The sequence below is a fragment of the Solea solea genome, chromosome 16 (assembly GCF_958295425.1).
Source record: "Solea solea chromosome 16, fSolSol10.1, whole genome shotgun sequence".
Lineage (NCBI taxonomy): Eukaryota > Metazoa > Chordata > Actinopteri > Pleuronectiformes > Soleidae > Solea > Solea solea.
The window spans coordinates 10,288,401-10,312,836 of NC_081149.1; the positions used below are offsets into that span (position 1 = coordinate 10,288,401).

Below are 24,436 nucleotides of genomic sequence, written 5' to 3' on the forward strand. Positions count from 1 at the left end.
CCACATAGAGACTACAACAACCATCCACTCTCACACTCAATTAAGAGTGTCCAATTTGCCCAATCCCCAAATCTGCACATTTTTGGACTGTGAGAGGAAACCCACGCACACATGGGAGATCATGCAAACTCTATGCAGAAAGACCGTTGTTCATCGACCTTCTTGCTGCAAAGGACTTCTGTTTTGCAAAATGTCAACATGACACTGATCAAATTGTGATTGTGGAAGCTTGAAAATTGGTTCGGATTCTTAAAGGTAAATAAGTCATGTCTGGGTGCCACTGAGTTTCCACTCACATCCTCTTCATACTGAAGCAGCCTCTTGGATGAGAGGTGACACATCTCCAAAAAAAACTCAGGTCTCAAGACCATCTGTTCTGAGAAGCCTGTAGTGAGCAAAATCCTGCGGGAAGTACAGTTGAGGCAACATGACATTCAGTAACATGTGTTAACGTGCGAGCGCATTGTGAGGGAGAGATGCGCACATGTGCCGTGCTGCAGTCATTATGTGAGCGATGTGGAGTTATTCTAAGACAAAAGAAGAAAAAACTACTTTTCTTTAAAAAAGACAATATCTGACTGATATTGGTACTGGTAGATACTCAAAGTTGTGATATTGGTATCATATCAGAAAGGGATGAATAATACCAATAACTCTTAGGCTACACCTGAGGGACAGATGTTATAATAGTGATAATAGTTTGGGCATGTTTTATCTCTCACTTATACAGAGCGACCACCAGGGGGCCCCCAAGAGCATGTCATTATGTTGTTATTGTTTTATTTTATCCTTTGTGCATGATGATAATAGTGAGTTTGTACATTGTATATTGTACGTAGTTTTCAGGCAAAAATTCAAGTTTTCTTCTTGAGCCATTTTGTTATTTGTTTATTTTATTCCAAATTGTCTTTTGTGCGACGTTACTAGACCTTTGTGTGTAGGGCTTTATTATATATATATATATACATATATATATGTATATATACATATACTGTATATATATATAAATAATGTTGTAGTCTTGTTTTATATTAGGCTGACACCATAAGTATTGTGCCATTTTGAATACATTCTTTTTTAAATGTGCTACTGTTGGAATCAGAATTCCATCATCATGTCATTTACTGCTTTATTATTGGTGTTGATAAAGGGCCTCAAAATCAAATTTTCTTTGGGGCCCCATAAAGGCTTGGGCCGGCCCTGCGCCTATGTCTATTTATTTCCTCCAACCACATCATCTTAATAATCTAATGGAGCAATCACTAGATTGTTCCAAGAGCTGGTTCCTACTTTATTTGCCTTTTGGCCACAATGGACATTTTTTTGCAAATCACCTCTCTGATTGATGCAATAAAGAGCCTCTTCTTATGGCCCAACCCAAAGAGCCGAACCCACCCATTTTCACATGCCAGTCCATGCGTTTCAACAGCTCTCCGTGTTTTCCAGCCTGCCTTGTGTCTCGTCCCACTCACACACTCTGTATGAGAGCGCGGCGTTGACAGCCAGTGGCCACTGATCAGCTCACTTTGTCAGGGTGTGTGTCTCCATGCAAGACTGCTGATAAAAGACGCTCAGACTCTCGCATTTTTGTCTTTATTTGCAAGAAAAGCTCCAGCAGCCAAACCACAAGTCCGTCCACGGCAACAAAAAGCACAAAAAGCCTCTGAGTATTATTTTTTTTTTTCTTTTTCTAGACTCATCAGTGTCTCTCAACTCCCTGCACAATGTCTGGAGAGGACGCAGCACCTGCCGAGCAGCAAAACGCCGTGGAACAGAAGCAGGAGACAAAACCAGCGGAGGAGCCCAAAGCTGAGCCGCCCAAGACCGAGCCTGCTCCCGCCAGTGGCGCCGCCGAGGCCGCAGCTTCCCCCGCGGCCGCCACCGAGAAGGTCCCCGAGGAGGAGGCGTTCACCTACCGCGCTCTGGTGCTCACCGGCTACGGGGGTTATGATAAAGTGAAGCTGCAGGTGAAGAAAGGCAAACCGACGCTCAAGGCTGGCGAGATCCAGGTCCGGGTCAAGGCTTGCGGGCTGAACTTCGCTGACCTGATGGCCAGACAAGGGCTGTACGACCGGATGCCGTCCCCGCCGGTCACCCCGGGGATGGAGTGCTCCGGGGTGGTGGAGGCTGTGGGTGAAGAAGTGACAGACAGAAAAGTAAGCACACGTGGCTGTTTTTTTGTTTTTTTGTTATTTTAATCCCCTCTTTTATCCTTCTTCACTGAAGTCACATTTTACTCATGTTTTATGTTGTATGGCTGTTTAAAATGATGAATATTGGTTTAGCTTTCAGTTTGGTCCCAAACAAATGCGCCTGAATATGGGCGTGTCAGGCTTTGCTCGCAGCTCAGACAGAGGCAGCGGCTGCTGCTGCTGCTGCACACTGTCAATAACTGTTTAATTAATCAGTCGATTCAAGGCTATTGTGTCAATCAATGAACACAGACAGGCTTATCACAAAAAAATGTCTCCTTTGTGGGTTGTTGTGGCTGCTTATCCAGTTATTTTACTTGTGCGTAAAAGGGAGAGACAGCACTTGTGTTCATGGTGCATTTAATGTGTTCATAGAGGGAAAATTAAAGTGTGAAAGTGACACGAGTTGAGTACAATGAAACAATCAGCGGCGGCAGGCGTCGCCCCTCCGCTCCTCTCTGTCTGTGCTGCGTGTGCGCACGAATGGCACACAACTTGGTTTGGACCGAGGCAGAGCAGGTTCTGATGCGGAGGTGGAATCATTGTTTTATTCGTCACTTGTGTGTGTTGAAAAGTGTAAAGGCTACACGGACACATGTAGATCTGTGGGTGATGCTGTTACTTTCCACCCGAGTGGCTGCACCTACGCTGTGTGTGTGCGCGCGCGCGCTTTGATGTGCGCCACAGCGCGCAAGAGCTGTGTCAAGCGCACAGTGAGACCGGAAATGAGGCAGTGTCGCCTTCAAATTTAAAGCTTTGGACTCATTTGCTGGTCTTGTGTTGATAATATGAGTGAGAAGAAAATGAGAAAAATAATAATAATGGCACAAGAATAATAATAATAATAGTAGTAATAATAATAATAATAAAAAAAGTTTTAACTATAATGTGTCATGCAGCGAGTACACAGTTCTCCATTACACAGTTTATACATTCATGGGTGTAAGTTTAAATGCACATTTAAAATCTGGATGCTGTCATTCATATTTTAGCTTCATTGCTTTTAAATTATAAATCAATAAAGGACTTTATTTTGGAGACTGGGGCGAGTCACGGTTGTTAATATGGCTGACTTTACACCGGCGGCGAGCTTAGAGCCACACGCGCCTTTTGTTAACGGTGGCGCACAGGCGCACCGAGCGGAAAGGGCGAGGCGCGGCGCAATGGTTTAAGAAACGGGATCACTCGTCCTCTTTGTCAACACCGAGCCTCTCACCTGTCATGAGATAGTTACAGATATAAATATGTCACGATTAAAGTGTTCTCACGAGACAATCTTTGCATAATAATGAAATCAACTTGGTCATTGGAATGACAAGAGGTGATAGAGACAGGATTGTCTGTGTGTGTGTGTGTGTGATGATGAGTCACAAGTCTATATGTCTGTCTCCTGCAGGCTGCATGGCATCACCACGGTAACGCCTCTGAAAGCCCATTAAGCTGTAAAGACTCAAATGTTACACATAATCATCTCAGTGTTGACTCACACCGTTCCTCACACCAGCCACTGCACGGTCACACATGTGTGATGCACAAAGTGTTGTCTCTGTGCATATCTGGCTGGGAGGGAGTGGCACATATGTCTGTCAGCTCTGTCACATCCATATGGAAGAGACGAGTCAGTGCAAGGTAATGGGGACGTGATCGGCGATGGTGTCACGCCGGTGGCGACCGAGCATCACCGAGGGTTAAGACCTCCCTGTGTTTCCAAAAGACTTTACTGCTTCTTTCCACATTATCAGTATAAAGTGGATTGGATTTAAAGGTCATGCATGATCTCACACACACACACACACACACACACACGCACAAACTCACAGCTTGTCACCAAGGCTTCACTTCCACGTCCCCTTTGCAGCTCATAAAATTAAGAGCCAATCTTTCTAATGGAAGCAGATCTCTAAGATCTGCTGGCAGCCAACTCAGAGGGAATGTGCTGACCCCGATGGCAACTACATTTTTTTTTTGGTAGCTTTATCCATCTGTATGTCAATCTCTGTCCCCCCCCCCCCCCCACACACACACGGGTGTCTGAATGCAGAATAAAGTACATGTGATTGATTTTTTTTAATGTAACCTTTCATGGACGTCTACAGGGCTGGGAATTAATTAAAAGCTTCAATACGAGCTTTCTGAAATATGTTTAAACTAAATATTACATTCCAAAATTGGTAAAGAAAAAAATAAAATCTTTAGTTTTTGTGCTCTCACATCATTTCTGTTTAGAGTCATTTTGGAACTTCTTGTCATACCTTTCGTTCTCCTCTCATTTTCTGGCTCTGGTTGCAACTTCCTGCCCGGTTCAAGACAGCCAATCACGAGCACCGATAGTTGTTGGTCAAACAACGAGCTGCATTCTAATCGGCTCACTTTATGTTGAGGACAGTAACTCCTTAGGTAGCGACATTTGATATGGAATGACGGCACATTTTCGGTAGTTTGGTCGATCCCTGAAAAGTGTTGAATTTCGATACCCGGCCCGACTAATGTCAACACCCACTTGCTACAGTTTTGAATAAAAAAAGAAGTAAATTTGTAGAGAAATATTGTAGATTGAGATGATAAACTCTGCCTGCCTCCTCCTCCCACCTTTGGCTTGTTGATTGTTTTGATGCGTGCTGGCTCTGATGTTTTTATATGGATTTATTACTGCATGCCTCATGTTGTGTTTCAATAACGGCTGCTAACTAAGCGTCCCTTGGACGGACAATAAAGCTGAGTGAAGTAATACTACAATGAGCTCACCCGACATGACCTTCGAGTGGAAAAAAAGTAGTGAGTAAGTGAAAGACGAGGGGAAATATCACAAATCACACTCAAACTCCCGTGACTCTAAACATCAGCACTTTTTTTTTCTCCTCCTCATGACCTTTTTTTTCCTTTTTCTTTTAATTTGCATTCTCTTCCTCTGTGAGTTTTGCTCAGATCTGACCCATATGTTCTCAATTACCTTCCTCTGGCCCACATTGTCAGTCTGGTATTTCCTCCATCCCTCCTTCCCTCCCTTTATCTGTCTCTCTCTTTCTTCGTTGTAACCTCTGGATTCTTCCTCCATCACTTGTATTCTTACTGAATCCCTCTTATGGTGCCTCCGATCGATCACTCTCCTTTCCCTTTCTTATATCCTCTTCTGGTCCTGTTCTTCCTCCGTCCTTCTTCCTCTATCCCTCTCGCTCTATGATCACAACTTTTCCAGCTTGCTTTCATAAACTGTGCGTGGCCTGGTGACAGTTGGACCTAAGCTGCTGTGTTCAAAAAAGAGAAAATCAGATGCTCCTGCACAGTTTGCTTCTCCATAAATTCTGCACATTGTGAGTGTACACTTGTATCAAGGCTTCTAATATTCATCGAGATGTGGACTTATGCCATTTGTTTGCACGATAGGGACAGGCCCCTCTTGTCACAGTGAGCAGGGCGTGGCTTTTTACCTTGCAATCATGCATTCATGATAAAGCACACACACGTACACTGACACTGGGTGGATATGGTTTCCTTTTACTTACACACAGTGTACAGGAGCCTTGTGGTTTTGGGTGGGTGATTCATGTAAGAACCGTCTTGAGCTTGAACCTGACTCAGTGACACAGTGTCAGAAAATGTGCTTGTCCTTTGACTTTTACTGATAATTCTTTTTTTCTTTTTTTTATGCTGAGCTCAACAAAAGCTCTTTGCCACAAAGCAGCTGACTCGGATGCCCGCATGCCCCAAACCTGAATCACCATATGATTACTCCATTCTTATACAGCGAAAACTGGAAGTGTCTTTGTCCTCTGCGCTCCCTCAGCACCCGTGACCCCGACTCTGACTACATTTGATGTGGTGGCATGAAAGCAGAGAAGGCAGAGAGGAAATGCATGAGGTGTCTGTGTAAATTTGGGTGTCACGCTGTGGCGATGTCGCAAGAGAAGTGTTGCAAGGCTTTGAATATCCCTTCACAGCTTTATGGTAACTCGTGTTATCTTCCACGTGGGCGCAGAATAATAGCTGCATCTAGGTGCATCTGAATGCAGCGTGTGAGTCACGTTTGAGTGAGATTCCCGTAAAAGCCCCAACCATTTGTAACCACACTTTACCCCCAATTAAAACGGCACAACCGACGAGTGTGAAGATGCCACAAGTGCCACAACAACAACAAAAGGGAAAGGAAGGAGAAGTAGAACTATAGTTTGAAATCAAACCAATAAACCCGACTTGGTCTCGGACAGAAAAATGAGGATATGAAAGAAAGAGGGAGTTCTCTCTAATTGGAGTGGATTGACAGTGAGGCGCATGGCTCCCTCCAGACCATTAGAGAGGGTTTGTTCCCAGGAGGAAAGAGCTTGTCTTAAGCTCAGCCATGGGGAAGAATCTGGCAGGGACTCTGATGAGTGACGGGAAGCCAGGGGAGAAGATGTGCCCCATTGTCCCGTCTCACTGACGAGGGAAGAAGGGACAAAAGGGGACAATCCTCACGAGGGAGAGAAGAGAGATGACAGTAAGGACAGACTGAGACCATGGACGATGAAGAAGTGGGGTATGAAAGGCAGCAAGACCTAGACGCAGACAGGACGACTGGAGAAAGGGAAGGAAGACGTTCTGAAGTTGCAAGAGGAAAAGGAGTCAGGAAGTGAAAGAGAAAAAGTGAGAAGAATGGAAATAGGGCCAGAGAGAGAGCTTTGTCGAGAGAGGTGGATAAGGGGGAGGAAGAAAACAGGAAGAGAGTTATAATTCTGCAGTTGTCTCTGTTTCCTGTGTCCCTCGAGTGGGCTCTCCTCATTGGTTAGTAAAGGCGCCGGGGGAAGTTTACATCAGAGCTGGTCCTTCTGGAAAGAGACAGTTGTGAATCGGTGGATCCTGCTTCAATAACTCGAGCGCAGAACGTTCCAAGATGTCGATCAGGACATGCGGCAAACGAAATGACGCCTGTGGTTTCCTCAGTGACAAAATCTCTAATTACAATCACAAATTTTGCAATCGAACTTCAGCCGATAGAAAAGGGACTTTTTTTCTTTCTGTTGTAAAGTCAGAGTAGCCATGGTTTCGTCCAGCGTTTGCATCATCTTTGCACGTAAGCTGTTGCAAGCAAGCGTTGTATTCCTGCTTCACAGCTGGCATCATTTCCACTGCACCACAGAACGTGTGAGGCCACAGATCACAGGATGCTCCACTCAAGTCTGGACCCCCAGGGGCACTGAGTTGTCAGCAGATCCTCTTATTTGATCAAGTAACAGTTTGGCAGGATTCGGTTTAAGTTTAATAAAATAGTTTTGAAAGAACTAATATCGATAACTTCATGGCCTCACAGCGAGAGGGTTCCAATTTTTAAACTAGTTCAGTCGGGGCCGTCGATCTGAATGTTCTCTGAATGTTCTTTGTCAGCTTCCTTCCAGTAATATATTACTATTATATTATTATGAGGCTCCACCAGCCTCATAATTCCTATTTTATCAAATTGCTGGAGCTAAACCTGACATTAAGCCACATTGTTTTCATTAACAGGAAGTGGGAGCAGATTGAAAGCCCCTCGCTTCACATTGTTTTTCAAGCGCCCGTGTTTTTTCCTGTGTTTTCTGCCCCAGGTTGGCGATAAGGTGATGGTGCTGAGCCGCTTTGGGCTCTGGCAGGAGGTGGTGGTGGTGCCGGCGAGCCACACCTTCCTCATCCCGGAGGGCATGAGCTTCGAGGACGCGGCGGCGCTTCCCGTCAACTACATCACCGCCTACATGATGCTGTTCGACTTCGGCAACCTGCGACCCAACCAGAGCATCCTCGTCCATGCTGCTGCAGGTGAGCGCACAAACACACATGCACTAAAACCTCTTCATTATAATGTCAACAACTACAATCAGGGCTGAGAAATTTGAGTATCTACTCATACCAATATTAGTCTGAAACAGTCATTTTAGACCATTTATGAAGCTGTTTGTGCCGAGTCATTTCAAAGACACGATTCTCCAACTGTGTAACAAGTAAAGAAGAAATAAACATCCCAAACATGACTCAGCTAAAACGCTTTTGCTGATTTTGATTTACATTTTTATAGTCTGTGCATAGCGAAAAATGTGTTATATCGGATTTTTGGATCGTATCGGTCTGGTCCGATACTGATACTGACCGGCACTGATTCCCATCCCTAAATTACAGGCCTGGGACCACATGCTTCTGTGTTTTCTGCGTTAATTTCCCCACATTTCCAAAATCAATGCACATCCAATGTCAGTCAGTTTGGCATTGATCTAAATTCAATGAGGGAAAAATGGTAAATAACATGACACACACACACACAACAGAATGTTTTTAAAGTTAACTACTGCATTTAGCTGCCCCTGCTAATAATAGAGTAAATGCAATCAAGCCAAGGACAAAATAAAGTGTTTTTTGGCTTCGACCGCTCGGTGTTCACTGAGCCAATGCTGTAAGAAAATAAAATCAAATGCTGCGCCAAAATAAATAGACTCTTAAGAACAGGACAGAGCACAAACGTGAGCCTTCAAATGAACATTGCTTCAGATGAAACTCAAACTCCTGGATTGCAAAAAAAAAAAACACTCATAACAGAACTTCCACTAGTTTTTGAGGTAAATTGGCTCCTGGCACTGTTTCTGTTCACCACACTAGCAGCAATGTCACAATTCTGGGAGAGAAAACTATTCAGAAATTAGTGCCCCCCCCCCTCTGTTTTCTTCAGCTGCTATGAATAAATGTCACAAACTGAACAATGTCGTAATCCTGCAACTGAAAACCACATTTAATCAGTTTCATCACAGTATCCGCCTTCAGCCGTCCTGCAGTAAACGCTGCTAACGTCTCTGCAGAAGGCAGACGCACAGTGGGTCTGTCTAAGCAAAGCCGCTCGGTCCAATCCTCTGCAAAAGCTCAGTGCACAGATGTAAAACACCCTGACATATTTATCCGATTTCTTCCATGTCTGCTCCTCTTGTTTATACATTTCTGCTCTAAAATGTTAAAATATTGCTTCTTGGAGAGGATCCCACAGCTAATGTACGATGTGGCTGCTCGGCACTAACGCTCTAGCACCTGCCACCTGGAGTGTAAGGTCAGAGTTCAGAAAGAGTGTGTGGGAACTCTAATTGGGGGATTGAGGGAGTAAAAGCACCTGTTTGGGGGCGGGATGCACGGAGCCAGAGAGCATTTGATTTTGCTGTGTTTTCACAGCCAGGCCAGCTGGAGAAAGTGAGAGCGACTCACCAAAAATGGTCTCTCTCTCTCTTTCTATACAGCGCTCACTAACTTTCCCTCTTGTTCTTCCTCAAACTGCAAAGGGAGTCACAAAAGGATCCTTCAACATGTGGGAGAGTGTGTGGGTGTAGATTGCTAAGGGATGTGAAACCTGAGCCCGTTTCCTCACTTGGAGATTAAAAACATGTCCTAGAGAGCTCTGACAAACAATCAGCCCAGGTGGACGTGTGTCCCTTGGACTTAACACGGTAACACTGAATCAGAAAAGAATTCTTAACAGCGAGCTGTAGTTCAGCCCCGAGCTGAAGCACAGCAAACAACATGCCCATAGTTGTGGGATTCTTGGCCACAGAGGAATCCCAAATGTTTGCATACACAATATCATTGGGCTGATGTCACTCATTCACTTCTCCCTGCGAATACACATGTCGCCTGAGGTTTGCTATAGGAGGAAGTGTGGTGTAAGACACTTTTCCCCCTCGCCGCCGCTGTTTGGTTGAGGCGGCGTCTCTGGTTTCTCGGGGCAGGCTGCCACGTCTTGGCTTCGGCAGCTGTCCGGACATCAGAATTGTAAAAGCACATTACTGAGAGGCTATGACAAAAACATTTGCTCAACAGTCTGCCTGCCCGCGCGCTGTCATTCCTTGCATGTGCGAGTAATTATCGAAGCGGAGCTACAGCGCTCGTGATGGTAGCACCTTTTGGAAACGCTGTGGGTGTTAACGGTGAGTGAGGTGACGCTGCAGACTCTACTCGAGAGGCGGCATGGTGGCTCACACGCTGAGTGTGTGCATGTGTATGTGTACCTGGTATTCCTTATGTTGTGGGGACCTAAATCTGTTTACACACTCACATTATGGAGACTTGTCTTTTAAATAAATGACTACATTTTCAGGTGAAGACATGTTTAAAAGTTAGTCTGAGGATTAGGATTAGAAAATTTTAACTTCCTTATATTGCACTGTGTTTATGTATTTTGTTATCTATTTATTTTATTTATTGTAACTGCGGCTCTGTATGGGCCTTTTTCTATCATTGCTTTTAATCTGTACAGCACTTTGGTCAACCCCGGTTGTTTTAAATGTACTCTAGAAATAAAGTTTGAGTTGAGTTGAGGATTAGCCCAGTAGTAATTATAGTCTTCAGGAAATGAATGTACGTAAGTCAATACAATGTCCTCTGAAGTCATGGAAACCAGTGTGTGTGTGTGTTCCTGTATTTGCAGCCTTTGAGGTGAGGAACAAAAATTGTATACATGTATATATTGTATACATATAACCATAGATTGAGGACATTTTGGTTGGTCATCACATTTTTAAAGGGTTTTGTCGGGATTAAGACCTGGTTCTCAGATTAGGGTTAGTATTGGGTTTAGGTTAGAGTTAGTGTAAGGAGCTAGGGAATGTATGAGGGTCCTCATTATGAATGAAGCACAAACGTGTGTGTGTGTGTGTGTGTGTGTGTGTGTGTTTATCAGGGTGGGGAATCTGTCAAAAAGTCTTCCTGATGTTCTCTGATTAGAGGATATCAAAGGTATCGACTGTGACAGGTTCAAAGAGCATTGGAGAGAACGAGCGAGAGATTATGGCTGTGTGTCTGTGTGTGTGTGTGTACCTCTCTCTTGTCTGATATGTGTGTTTTTCTTATGTTACAGCCAGGGTTTACACATCGACAATCACAATAATCCATTCAGTAGGGATTTCGTCAATAGCACTTTTTGTGTCCGATAATTTGTTATTGAGAACACAACCTGGAGTATCCACGGGTCTGATTTTCAACCTCTTTTAAACAACTCAGCTGGTAATTAGACATCCGTGCTGATGCATTTGCCACTTACACAGCCATTTTAGAAAAACATCACGCTTCATCCGCCTGACAGATATTTGCAGTCGTCACTCGAGTCCTTGTCACATGACAGTGGTAGAAGAAGACGTCTCTCTTTACAGAATGTTGCTTCTGTTTAGTGATGCAGTTACATCGTATTTAAGGTTCACGGATGAGTATGATGTCAATTCATCCCGACGCTTGTGAAAATATTCATTGTTTTCAGAACGAATCTGGAGATTCGGTTCATTTATCAATTCATCTATCACGGTCACTTGACTCTCTTTGACGTAGAAAGTGAATCATAATGAGCATTTATTCCGTATTTTCTGACTTATTATTGAATAAACAATTAGTCAATCATTTGAAAAACATTTAGTTTAAAATGACTGTTTTCACAGTATTTTGATTAAAACCAAAAGGTTTTCTTTGTCCTGTCAATCTTCTTGTGACTCACTGTTTTAAACCACGAATAATATGTACTCGTGAAAATATCCAAATGTCAAAAAAAAATATTTTGTTCAAGTTTAAGCACAAAAGACAAGATGAAGAAATGATTTTCACCTCCTCCTCAGTGACGGAGCGATGGAACATTTAAAACGTGTATTATTATTATTATTATTATTATTAGTATTATTACTCTCATCATCAATGCATATTGTTCTTTTGTCAAATTACCACTGAAAAAATCAGTGCAATAATAATGGCGATTGTTTTTTTTCAAAAATCTTTCTCAATAGCGCGTCACTCGTAGACACCGTTCAATCAACTCAATCCTTTGTCTCACTTTTCAAGTTTGAAGTATTGATCTCTGTTTGGGAATCAACATCAATTTCAAGAAACACAACAGAACACTTTTTATTTTGATTATGAAACAGAAATGAACAAGTATTCAAGTGTTCCTTCGCAACCCTGCCCACATCCTTATGAGCCCACACCCCGTTTTTACCACATATAGTATTAGTATGTGGTTGGCACCTCCCACTGTCTCATAAGACTTCATATTCGGTCGTATATCTTTAACACACAGCAGTGATTTTTGTGTATCAGATGTGTCTGCACGACACTGCATGCCTGTCTGACCAGTATGTGTTGAGCAACCTTAAAGTAGTTGATAAATAGTGGTAATAATGATTAAAACCAGTGTGCTTTGTTTTTCCTGTAGACCATGAAATCAACAGCTTCTTGTCTCAGTAGACAGAATTTCTTTCCCTCCGTTCCCATGAATCTTCTGCTTGGTACATGTTTGAGTGAATGCTTGAGAGGCTCAGCCTCACTTGACCTGGTTATTCTTCTCATAACCCGCTGATGTCATCGCGTTAGGAACACAACAGGTTCAAAACCCTGTCCCTAAGAACATCCCGTTACACAGATAATTCATCGTAATATGATCATCAGTGGATGATAAAAAATAAATGTCAAAGAGGTAGGGCTGATTATTTTTATTGCTGTTTTAATGTGCTGAACATCTTTTAATTAGTCGGCGATCATTCTTTTCCAAACCACAAAACGACAACTTCCTACAAATATTACATTTGAGGAAGATATTTATTTTGCTCTCATAGAAGAGCTCCATTTAAGGAGCAGAAAACATAGAACATGGTTTTGTTTAAATTAAGCAAATCAATCGATTATCAAAATAGTTGGTTAATCACTTAGTAGTCAATAAATAACCCCTTCCTGTCCCTGTGCCGCCACTGTCTGCACACAAACGCTCAGGTCTGATAGTATTGCTTGGCAGAGCCCATTTTCAGATGAATGATGCAGCACAAATATAATGTGACGTCGTTTGTGTTCATGAAAACCAAACAGAGGCAGAATAATGGCATTATTTCACTTTTCCACCGCAGGAACTTTTCTCATTTAAAATCCCTGGACACTGTCGGCTGTGTGCTGAAGAACTCTGATTGGTGGAACACAGCAGAGGTTCAGCGAGACTCTACAAAATCACAGAGTGTATATCCCATTTAGCCGACAAGCTGGCGGAACAAAATGTGCGACACACTCTCCCCCTTGTACGTCATTTTCTGGATCTTTGAGGTCCGGTGGAAACACAAACCACACAGATTACCGGGAATTATTTTCTCCACGTGAATAAATTCCTGGTAATAAAAGTTCCTGGAAATGTTGGTGGAAATGGGGCCATTAACAACAATAAATATAACCAAGACTAAGTTGCGCACCACAGCTTTAAAGATGACAAAAGTTGCTCTGTGTGCACACAGTACGTAAACATGGCAGTTATAGAATTACAGCAAGCAGACACTAAATCATCAGTAAGTGGGGAATATAATATAGAATCTAAACTTCAAGGACTAGTAGATATTTTTTGGAAGCACAATGTTCAACATACTGTGATTTTCTTATATAAATTGTGACCTTTATCTGTGACCAGCTCTGAATGTGTGGCAGGTGCTTTGACAATCAGCAGGTCATGCTTTAAATGGGCATGTGTGTGTGTGTGTGTGTGTGTGTGTTAACCCTGGTGAATATTCCTCAGCTGCCTCTCTCTCGTGGATCTCTCTCTCTCTCTCTCTCTCTCTCTCTCTCTCTCTCTCTCTCTCTCTCTCTCTCTCTCTCTCTCTCTCTCTCTCTCTCTCTCTCTCTCTCTCTCTCTCTCTCTCTCTCTCTCTCTCCCTCTCCAAACAATAGCTCGTTGTATTTCCTCCCGTCATGCCTCTCTTCTCCACCACACATCTGCATCCTCCCTTCTCCCGTCCCCCCCTCCCCCCTTCCAGCCCTCTGTAACCTCCGCTCCCTCTGCGCGACCTCGACATATCCGCGCTGGTTGTCGTCGTCACTGGGGAACGTGCGCACACTTTTTCCCCTTTGTTTTCCCCGGAGGGCCTGGGCGGGGGTGGGGCGGGCGCGGGGGTTCAGCGACATTTGGATGTATCTCTCGGGTCCACGGCGGTGCCCGGGCTCGCAGCTTTTCCTCTGACCTCTCCGTGAACCGGTCCCGATGTTTATGAACTCTGGCCAGCCACCGCGCCGCCCCACCCACTCCACACATTCCTGTATACATATGGGGGCTCCGCTGCTTCCAATTGTGACGTCCACCTGTTTTATTTATGAGATGTCGAGTGACCGTCAAGTGTCGCGCATTGTGTGTGTGCGCATGTGGAATGCATAATATGAAGTTAGCTGTTTAATGTGATGATTTAGCTCCACAGCCTCCGTCACCCTCCCCTTTCGTGTCAAGACTTTGTGACATTTTGGCACCGATGTTGAGCTGTGGTTCGTTTTTCAATTGGAGCTCTTCACGCAAATAAAAAAGCACTCTTTAATTGCTCTGTTAGGTGCTTGTTGGTACTCAATTGCATGTGTTATTAATCATCTCCTCTCATATCGTTCCACAGCAGTGAGTTTGAGTTTTATGTGACAGATTCCACATGTCCTCCGCGAGCTGTTTAATCTGTCCGTAATTAAGCCTTTTATTTCCCCGGCCAGGCGCCAGCCAATAATCGCAGCTTCCTTACTTTTACAGATACAACACGTCTTACACCAGGTTGCACTGAGGATTATCTTTCTAAAAAGCAGCTGCATGTAGGTGCAGCACAACCTTGAGAATGATGGGTGACAGCAGCCATACTGGAGAGGTTAAGTCCTCGTTAATGCTAATCTGTGGAGCTGAGATGCTGATTATTCAATGCAGGCATTCTTTTTTTTCTTTTCCAAAGGTATGTGGTGTCCTCAGTGTCCTTCAACTTCAAACCAGAGTATTCTCCCGTTTTAATAGACTTGAGCCAGTTGAAATGCCAAATTCGATCCAAAAACGTCAACATCCTGGCACCGGCAGCTGAGTTTTAACCTTTCAGATGTGGATTCCTGGTGAAATTATTGTTTCATGGTACTTTTTAAAGGTAGTACAGGGAAAAGGGGACCTGGGGGCACAATAACCAGAAAGATATGTCTTCTTTTGTTTGCTTTGGTGGTTAATATGCTGCAACGCAAGATTTTTGCTGGCGGCATGGGGCATAACTAGGGGGTTTTCAATCGTGATGTTCTTGCAATCTCTTGTTCTACATAAACAATCAAAGAGTTCAAGGCGATTCTTATAAATCATTCTCTTAGATTGGATCCCCAAGCATTTGCCTGCTTTATCATTGGCTTTATCAAGTCTTTACAGTGTTGTCGTACAATTGTTTTTATTTTTTACTCCTGCCTTTTGTCAAACAGCGTTATCTCGGGCAGAACATTCTGAACCCTGGATGCCTGAAGCTTTGCTCAGTAAACTCTGTTCAGTGAAGGTGAAATTCTGACTTAAAACACACCTGTGCTACCGTGTAGGAATGTGTGTGTTTTCTAAAGTTTACTGTAAGCGCTCAAAGGTCCAGTGTGTATATTTGCCTTTAAATGTAAAAAGGGTTTGGATTTTCATAGCCGCACAATGAGACTTTTATGCACTTTATGGCCGTGGTGGCGGCATCAAATCAACACCTTTTCATTCACTTTGAACATTCACTCTGTCTGGTGAGGTTGGGCACAACAGCGCCTCCTGTGGAGGATGAAGTGGTAGAAGATGGATGGATGGATGAATAAAGCGGCGTTGTGGGTCCACTGCTTTACCACAAGTTGAACGTTATGTTTTTGTTGTACAGAGTGGTGGACACAGGAGACATAATCGCCATAGTTGGACAGACAATGCTCTTCTAACCTAATAATCATCTCCAGTCCACCATGACTTCAGAACTTGCAGAAAAGGACAAACCAGCTGTGTTTTAAAGCTTGTGGAACAGGTGGCTGTTCTGTATCTCCTGGGTTTGGTGGATGAGATTTGCCTCCTGTTGTATATCTTCATGACTGCAGTCGGACTTGTAGGCAGGTCCTCAGGCTTTATGATCCTCTGGTGTACAGCTGAATGCAGATGGGATTGAACAATGGGAAGAAAATGGTTTGGAAGAGTGATTATTGCAAAAAAAAAGAGAGAGAATTATTTCTGTGTAGAGCATTTAATTCCTCCCCGGACTCCCTTCTCGATTATTTATCTCATTCATTATTCACCAGCTGACAAAGCCCTTTGCTATCAGTGTAGTTACATCTCTCACTTTTATGGTTCATTGTCCCTGGGAGCCGCGATGTGGCTTGAAAACGTTGTTTCCTCTCCGCCGCTCGCCCTCCACTTTGTCTGCTCGGGAGGTCGTACCCTAGTTTGGAGAATGCTAATTCGGTGTGACCACTAAGCGGGAGTCTGGGCTGTGTGGTTGAACCGTCTCTGTGTTCCCCGGGCCTGGCATCGCCGGCGGCAGATCAGCTGCACTGATAAGAGAGGGAAACCAGGGCAACCTCCAACCTAACCCGCCAATCACATTACTCGCTCGCGCTCTCGACACTGCAGAGACAAATGACCCCACCCCCCACCCACCCCCCCAACCACCAAACCACTGCAAACAGTCACAGGTGTATGGGAAACCTGTGTCAGGACACCTGTGAGCATATGTGTGTACTTGAATTCATATCTTTGTCAGGTCCTTTCCTTTTCTCTGGGTTAAGACCTGGTTTTAGGGTTGGAGTTAAGGTTAGGCACTTAGTTAGTGATGGTTAAGGTTAGGTCCTGTCCTCACTAAGATATAAAAAAACAACCTTGTGTGTGTAAGGAAAGAGAGCGTGGTTTACAGTTGATATATACTTAGTGCCTGTACACGTTCAAAACATTGTGAAACACCTCATTCAGGAAATCACAGTGGTCACCTTCACACACAAGGAAGGGATGTTTTCTTTCTTTCTTTTTTGAATTTGTTCACTCCGTAACTAAAAGCGTACTTCCTCCTTACGAGAGCCACATTGTGCCACTTTTAAAGGTGAGAGCACACACACACACACACACACATGCACGTACGTACAGCCTCATCTAAGAAAAACCCCAAAGTTACATAATGCACAATGACGCCTCAAGAGTGCACGCGTTCACAAGCGTATTACTTTGCCGCTGCAGAGAGTGGCAATAAAATAGAATTTATTTGGTTTGGTTTGTTGACGTTGTAAAGCCACCACAGTGAGTTTGGGTAAGAAAGAGACAGTATTTCATACTTTTGTCAGCCACAGGCTAATGATAGGTTTCGGAAAGACAAGAGTCCTTCAAGAAATGTGGAACCAAAAGTAGAAGAAATATAAACCGGGAGAAAAAAAAAAAAAAACAACACAAAGCTAATGCCTAGTACTCGGTGGTGACAGCAGCTCCATGGTGCAGCCCACTGCCCACGCTGTGACGCGAAAGATCACATTTATTCAGACAATAATCCCGATTGCTCAGTGACGGCAGCTTTAATACAGACGTCAGAGAGGTTGAGGCAGACTTCTGAATTTGAAAAAACAAACAAAAAAAACATTTCTGATATATCTCCATCCCCTGGTGAATTATCTCTGGGTGTGGAGCAACAACAGTGGCCTCAGTGTCAAGTCTGGATTCCTCTGTGTTTTGGGGAAAATTCCTTTTTACTGCTAACAGTCATGTTATGGAAGCCAAGTGCAATTTGTGCCAGAATGCGAGTATGTGAGGTTTCAGGAGGGAGGACAAAACCCTGCTGTGTGAGAGAGAGAGAGAAAACAAAATCGATATGTGGACGTTTCTGTTGGACGTTTTCTTAATTTTTAAGTCGAAACAATGCAAATTTAAAGAGGAACAAATGCAATTTGCAGCAAGAATTTTGCCTCGGCTGCTATTTCTCAGCGCTGGTGGACGCTGTGAATATTTTAATGGCAGTGCATAGTTGTGAAGATTAGTGCAGCCACTCCAGACCTTTTAGGTCTACAGCTCTGCTTGGATAGTACTGTGTGTGTGTGTGTATTTTGTTTGGGGTGCGGTGAAGGGTTCTTGGCACGGCTCAGCAGTCAGTCTTGTGATGCGAGATCAGCAGTTGGGAGATTGTTCTCAGGGGATTTAGCGACAGGTACCTTCTTCCTCACAGTGGTCCCAGTTTCTCCTTGGGAACACGTGTAGTGAACATCTTGTTTTGCCCCGTTGTCGTCGTGTTCTCCCCTCACTTGCTGACGTCAAACAACGAGAGGGAATCGCTGTGTTTATGACAGCGGCGTTGGTTAAATATTACCATGTGAGTGCCCGGTGTGATGGATCATCATCATCATCATCCTGTCGGGCACCTCTCTACACCTGTAACTGAGGTTTGCTGCTTTGTGACGGAGCCATTAAGTAAAAAGCAAAGAGTTTTTTAGTCTCATCTCCAGGTCATTAAAATACTAAAGGCTCTTTGTCCAGAGTCCCTGCCGTGAGGTGAGCGTGGACAAACATGTGTTTCATACGTGACAGATGAGTCAAAGGCAAAGCTTTATGACATTCATTCGCTTTGTTGCTTTGTTGCCAGTGTAGGAAAGAGCTTCGTTTTTCTGACTTATTTTGACTTAATTTGTGACATCACTTTTAATGCAAGATCCTTTTATTGAAGTTGTCTCTGTAACAAAAATGTTCGTTACAGAGATGTGAAATTAGCACGGGTATACTGTGTATATTTATCAATCACAGCGCGCACGCGCCGATGTACCCAAATAAACATGAATGGGTGAATGGGTAGAAATTAAGATGGAGGGTGGCCAAAGAAGACCGTATACAGAATAATCCCTTCCCTGTCACTGCCAGCGTACGAGGCATAGCATAAGATCACTGTTACACCAAAAGCCTGTGCTATAGGCACGAGTAAGAAGTGTGCCAGAGACGAGGTCTTGTATGTATGTATTACAGTTTTTTTTTAGTTGGCATAAAACATTGCAAAACAACTTATTTGTTATTTGCTGTTGCGATTTCAATCAGAACACAATTCTAGAAGAAGAGCCAATAGGAGCAGCCTCTCTTTCTAAACTCTTTTCTGTGTCCAAGAAGAAGTCTGAGACCAGATTCTCTCTCCCGTCACTCGATTTAGATTGTACTGAAATCTTATTATAAAATGATCCATCAATGACGCCAGAAACAGCCACAACAGTTGGTGTGGTTGTTGTTTCAGCATGGCATTTGCATGTTCTCCCCGTGTGTGTGGAGCATGTGAGTTTCCCCCGGGTTCTCTGGCTTCCTCCCACAGTCCAAAAACATGCGGAGGTTAACTGGACACTCTGAATGGTTGTTTGTCTCTGTGTGGCCCTGCCATGGATTGGCACCAGTGGCCCTGTGACCCTCATGTGGAGGATAAAGCGCTGGACAATGCATGAATGACACCAGGAATATCATATTTTTATAACCCAGTAAGCCAGCGAACACCGTCAAAGGCAAACAGTTGCACATTTGCTTGAAGTGTTTGCATATTTAAAAATCTTTGACATTTAACTGTAAATGCACTGCTTTCGCTCTCATGCCACACGTTCACAGGCGGCGTCTGAAATGAATGAATGAACGACCTAATGATAAGGGCGTGATTGTCGTCGGATGACTCTTACATGTTCAGCAGAGGAGCATTGAATGAAACAAAATGGCTCCCTTTGCTCAGTCATTGTTGGCAATTTGGCCGAGGTTTCCTTGGCAACAAAAACCTGGTTTCCTCACTGAGGACGAGCAGAGATGGTGATGTTATAATGCCGCCGCAAAGAACACTCACATCCAACCACAACGGCTTTGACTGAGCTCTTTTTTTTGTCTTTTTGTCCCCTCAGTGTCAGAATGTATGATTACAGTAATGCAGAGAGGTTTGTTCTCCTCACATGGATTCTGTCAGACGGGGAAAAAAACCAACCCACAAATCCAGAGAAATATTTGCTCTTTGTTCTGAAACTGAGGAGCCTGAAATGTGTCATTTCCAATTATTCCTTCCATATTTTCATTGGTTCCCATTTGTGTTGCAAAATGCCTGGAGGGCTTTTTTTTTGTTTGTTTGTTTTTTCCAGAAACAGAAATAAAAGGCTGTGGAATAATATTCATATGCACATTTAGCAATTTCTGGTCAAAGGTTAGTAAAGAGGAGCATCTGAATTGGCCTTACTCTTATTATTAAACTTTAGATTTATTAGGTTTTTCCAGTAGATTCAGTTCAGTCACAAACAGACAGGATGTCACAGAGAAAATAGAAAATAGTGCCATTAGGCTGTTTTTACAGAGCAGAGGTGAATCATTGTCATCTATTCTGCCTGATCTACACAAATGATGCCATTAACTCTTTTATATTTTGTAGATATTATGCTCATAATCACACGTCCTTAAAGAAAATGATTGCACAACTACAGTACTGACTGTCATTCTTCCTTTTTCCTCCGGTTCACAGGGACAAAGTGACGACTGTACATGAGAAATTCAAGTAGAAAATGTAAATGTTTGTAAAAATGTGAAAAAAGACGTTCACACACCAGCATGTGTCTGTCCTCCTGCCGTCGTGAATATCTCACCAGGCGTGTTTACTAAATGTTTATCTTCAGTTGACTCAGGAAGCAAATCAGGATCTCGTCAAACCTGTCGCACATCCTCGGCTATTCCACTTTTAAATGGATGTTATTGGTTTTTTTTTTTATAAACATGTTCCTTTATTCTGTGTTATCACACAGTTTTGTGCTCTTTGCTTGGTCACGACCTTTAGGAGACGTCCTCAAGTCAACCCCCTTCACTTCAAACAAGCCACTGCTTATCAGTCACCTATTACTTCTTGCTCCGGCTGCTTTTGCAAACACTGGCTGAGGCATTTTCCACAATGTACACACTTCCAAATGCAGGGAGGGCATTTGCAGATATCCAAAAACACGCGGCCTTTCGCCCACAATGTAACACACATAGTGTTTTCAGGTAGTATTGGTGTAAAATGCAGTTTTTATGTCATTTGTCCCAGATTGTCACCCTCTTGTATTTTTCTAATGAATCAGATACATCAGTGACTCTTTTTTTTTTGTCCTGCAGTGGGATTTTTCTGCCAGGTTGTTTTCAACAAGCAAACTAAAAAAAAAAAAAAAAATGGATGTGTCATTTGAGCTACAATGGCCACTTTCTCCTCTTGTGTGTGTGTGTGTGGGTGTCTGTTCTCCTGCAGGCTGGCTGGGTTAATGTGATTGTGTTCAATGCAGTCTTTACATACCCCCGAGCAAAACACGTCCACACTGTTATTGACTGTCTTATTTGGGATAATAATGTAATAAAGGTAAATCACATTTACCTGCCACGGAAAAGGGTGTTCTTGGGTTTTTTTTGCCTCCGACGATCAATCTCGACTCGTCTTGAACTCTTGTCAGCGGCGTTTGTCGTAGAATCGATCATAAGTCGTGTCTCTAAATTGATTTTTTTTTCTTTTGGAAAACCGTTAGGATATAATTAACCCCATCCCTTCTCCTTTCAGGTGGTGTGGGCATCGCAGCCACCCAGCTGTGCAAGACGGTGAAGGACGTGACCGTGTTCGGCACCGCGTCGGCCAGCAAACACGAGACCATCAGCCAGGGTGGCGTCACGCACCCCATCGACTATCGCACCAAGGACTATGTGGAGGAAGTCCGCAAGATCAGCCCAAAAGGTGAGACCCTCGGCCTTCTAACACTGGGAACAGTGATCCAAAACTCCATTTCCACCTAATTTTACAGTTTGATAGAGAGCGAACATGTTGATGATGTGTTAAATGATGACACTCTCGAGTGTCTTGTTTTGTCCACAAACCAAAATGATTCATTTTTTTAATGATTTCTTTGTAATATGGAGCAAAGAAACCAGAACATATTCACATTTAAGAAGCTAAAACAATCAGAAACGTTTGCTTTAATAATGAAAAAAGCTTCAAACCGATTAATCGGTTATCAATATAGTTGAGGAATACTTTAGCAATCGATAATCGATTATTCGAGTCGTTCCCTGTCAGCAGGGAACCATTTTAAATGTGAAACTTTTATTCATTATTTTATTGTGTACAAACTAAAGGTTACAAACATATATACAGGACATGTGGTAATGTGACGTAGCAGGAAGAAGAGATCAGGCAAAACAAGACAAATTAAAGACCGAGTAAAGGTAAATTAAAGTAAATTAAACGAAGAACAACCCAAACAAACAAACAGAAAAAATACACAAATACACATTTCAGTTGTGTAAGGTTGTGACATGTTTCTTTTGTGTGACGTGAACAATCATCACTTTTTAAATTATACTGTGCATTACGGCAGAGAGAGGATTCAAGGCTGTTTGTGGGTCTTTTTTTACTGAATAATGAATAATGTGTTACCGGTGTGTTACAGTGTGTCGGGCTGATATGACGTCACACTATTTACGAACCTGACGCAGTTATCGCCCTCTGGTGTTTACACACTGCAGTGGAAATGAAAGCCAGATCAGTGGTTTACCATGATTCCAAATCCATGAGCTGAGCTGCATTTAAGTCTGTTTAAAAAAAAAAAAAATGGCCCCACAAGCCAGGATTTAAAGTAATATTTCATAAGACAAACAGTCCAGGTGGAAGAGAACGGTGCGCATTATTGAACAAACTATACATTTCCGTACAAAAGCACACAGCATGTAGCACGGACATAATCCTTGCACTCAGCGCTGATGATTTCACTCTCTATGTAGATGTGTGGCCCTGAATGCTGCTGCTTTTCAGAAAAAAACCTCCAGTTCCTGTTTCTTCTTTTGCCCACTGCTGTTTTCTTAGCAGGACGGAGACTCTTATTATGCTGGAGGCTCATTTCACAGTCCCCGCTGTCTCTGCTCTTTGTAGCATGGAGAGACGGAGACAGATAGGAGGAGAGCGAGAACTGACACTTTAGACAGAATGTATCTAATTAGCAATGTGGATCAATGTGCAGCTCACTACCTTTCCCCCTGTCTTGGGCTCACTGTCAATTTGTGTGTGCGCTGTGGTCAAGGAGGAGTCCTGCTGTGAGCCTCCTGAAATCCACAGAACCAGGGTTTAGTGGAGCAAGCAAGGGTGGCCCAATTTGAAGGGGGGCCCCCTCTAGGAGAACTAAGGTTGAGCTGACAAGGTCAGACATTAATGAGCCACAGAGAAACCTTAATAGACCAGTTGTCATGCTTTACCACCTGTGAGTAGTTCGGTTTGTTATTCTGTTCACGCGGGAATGGAATGAATAATGATGGAAAGGCATTTTTATCCGTCTTTTCTTATCGGTGACAAGAATGAAAAAACATAAAACAAGACGGATCTCCCACCACTCTCCTCCTCTCCTGGCACAATCGTGGGTTCTTCTTTATGAAAACATGGCACAACTTGGCTACACTCACGACTCCTAGTCAACTCTATCGTGTGTGTGTGTGTTCCCTGGTTCTCCCTCTGAATTCACACCAGTTCTAACCTAACTGTCCCCCTCTTATCTCTCCCGCTCCAGGACTGGACATAATACTGGACCCTCTCGGAGGATCAGACACCCATAAGGCCTACAACCTGCTGAAGCCTATGGGCAAACTTATCACTTATGGTAAGTCAAAAGAGAAATATCCTTTATCTGGGAGTACGTTTTTCAATAAACAGCTTCCACAGATCCACTGTGTTTTTTAACATTAGCCCCTTTACCACCAACATTTCCTGGAACTTTTATTGTATAATTTGTTCAAATCAAGCTGATGACTGAAGTCTTATTCTAAGGCAACTAATCAAAGCTATTTTTATTTTAAAGTGAGTATACACTTTAGTATTTCAGCCTAAATGTCGCACACAGTCCAGAAGAATTACCTTTAAGCACCAAAGTCAAATTCAAATCACTTCTGTAAGCAAATCTCTCTTCTGAGGCAGCACTGAATTCAGCCGTCTACACTTTTAAAGGTGACATAGAATGCTTGTATCACACATATATGTTAGTTATGGAGGTCTACTTACATATATTAACTTGTTTTTGTGGTTAAAAACCTCCTAATCGCTGCAAACGAGCCGATCAAAATATCTCCTCACTGACACTCTCATCAGCCGCGCTGTTTCCGACCAAAATCACACCCCCAGAACGTGGACTGTGTTGTGATTGGCCAGCCAACGAGAGCTTTCCCACTGTCCTGTGATTGGCCAGGTACCTGGAAGTGATGTAATAGATAGGCCAGCTCTCAGATACACAGCTCCCCCTCTGGCACGGTGGATGCTCTGCATCTCAGCAGCTACAACGAGAGTAGTTCTTCTTCTGCGGTTGAATGTACGCAACCGGATGTGCCCGGACTAGTGCCCGGACTAGTGCCCGCACCAGGAGGCGCTACGGTGGTGAGAGGAGTGGTGAGGTTTTCTGATGACATCATCAGCATAGGGAAGTGCAGATCCACTTCGCAGAGCCCAGGAAAACAATACAACACTATTTTCTCAGCAGTGGCTGAACTGTTTGTTCTGAAACTTTAGGGTTTC

The 24,436-nt window shown here is 43.4% G+C and overlaps 1 protein-coding gene across 1 annotated transcript in view; it reads left to right on the forward strand.

Moving 5' to 3' along the window:
- The first annotated feature begins 1,481 nt into the window (after positions 1–1,481).
- vat1 (vesicle amine transport 1) overlaps positions 1,482–24,436 on the forward strand; it is a 30,960-nt gene continuing 8,005 nt past the window's right edge. Inside the window, exons 1-4 of the mRNA XM_058652693.1 lie at positions 1,482–2,156; positions 7,751–7,958; positions 21,452–21,622; positions 23,442–23,531. Coding sequence (XP_058508676.1) covers positions 1,725–2,156; positions 7,751–7,958; positions 21,452–21,622; positions 23,442–23,531 — 901 coding nt within the window. The 5' untranslated portion in view covers positions 1,482–1,724. The remainder of the gene's footprint in view (positions 2,157–7,750; positions 7,959–21,451; positions 21,623–23,441; positions 23,532–24,436) is intronic.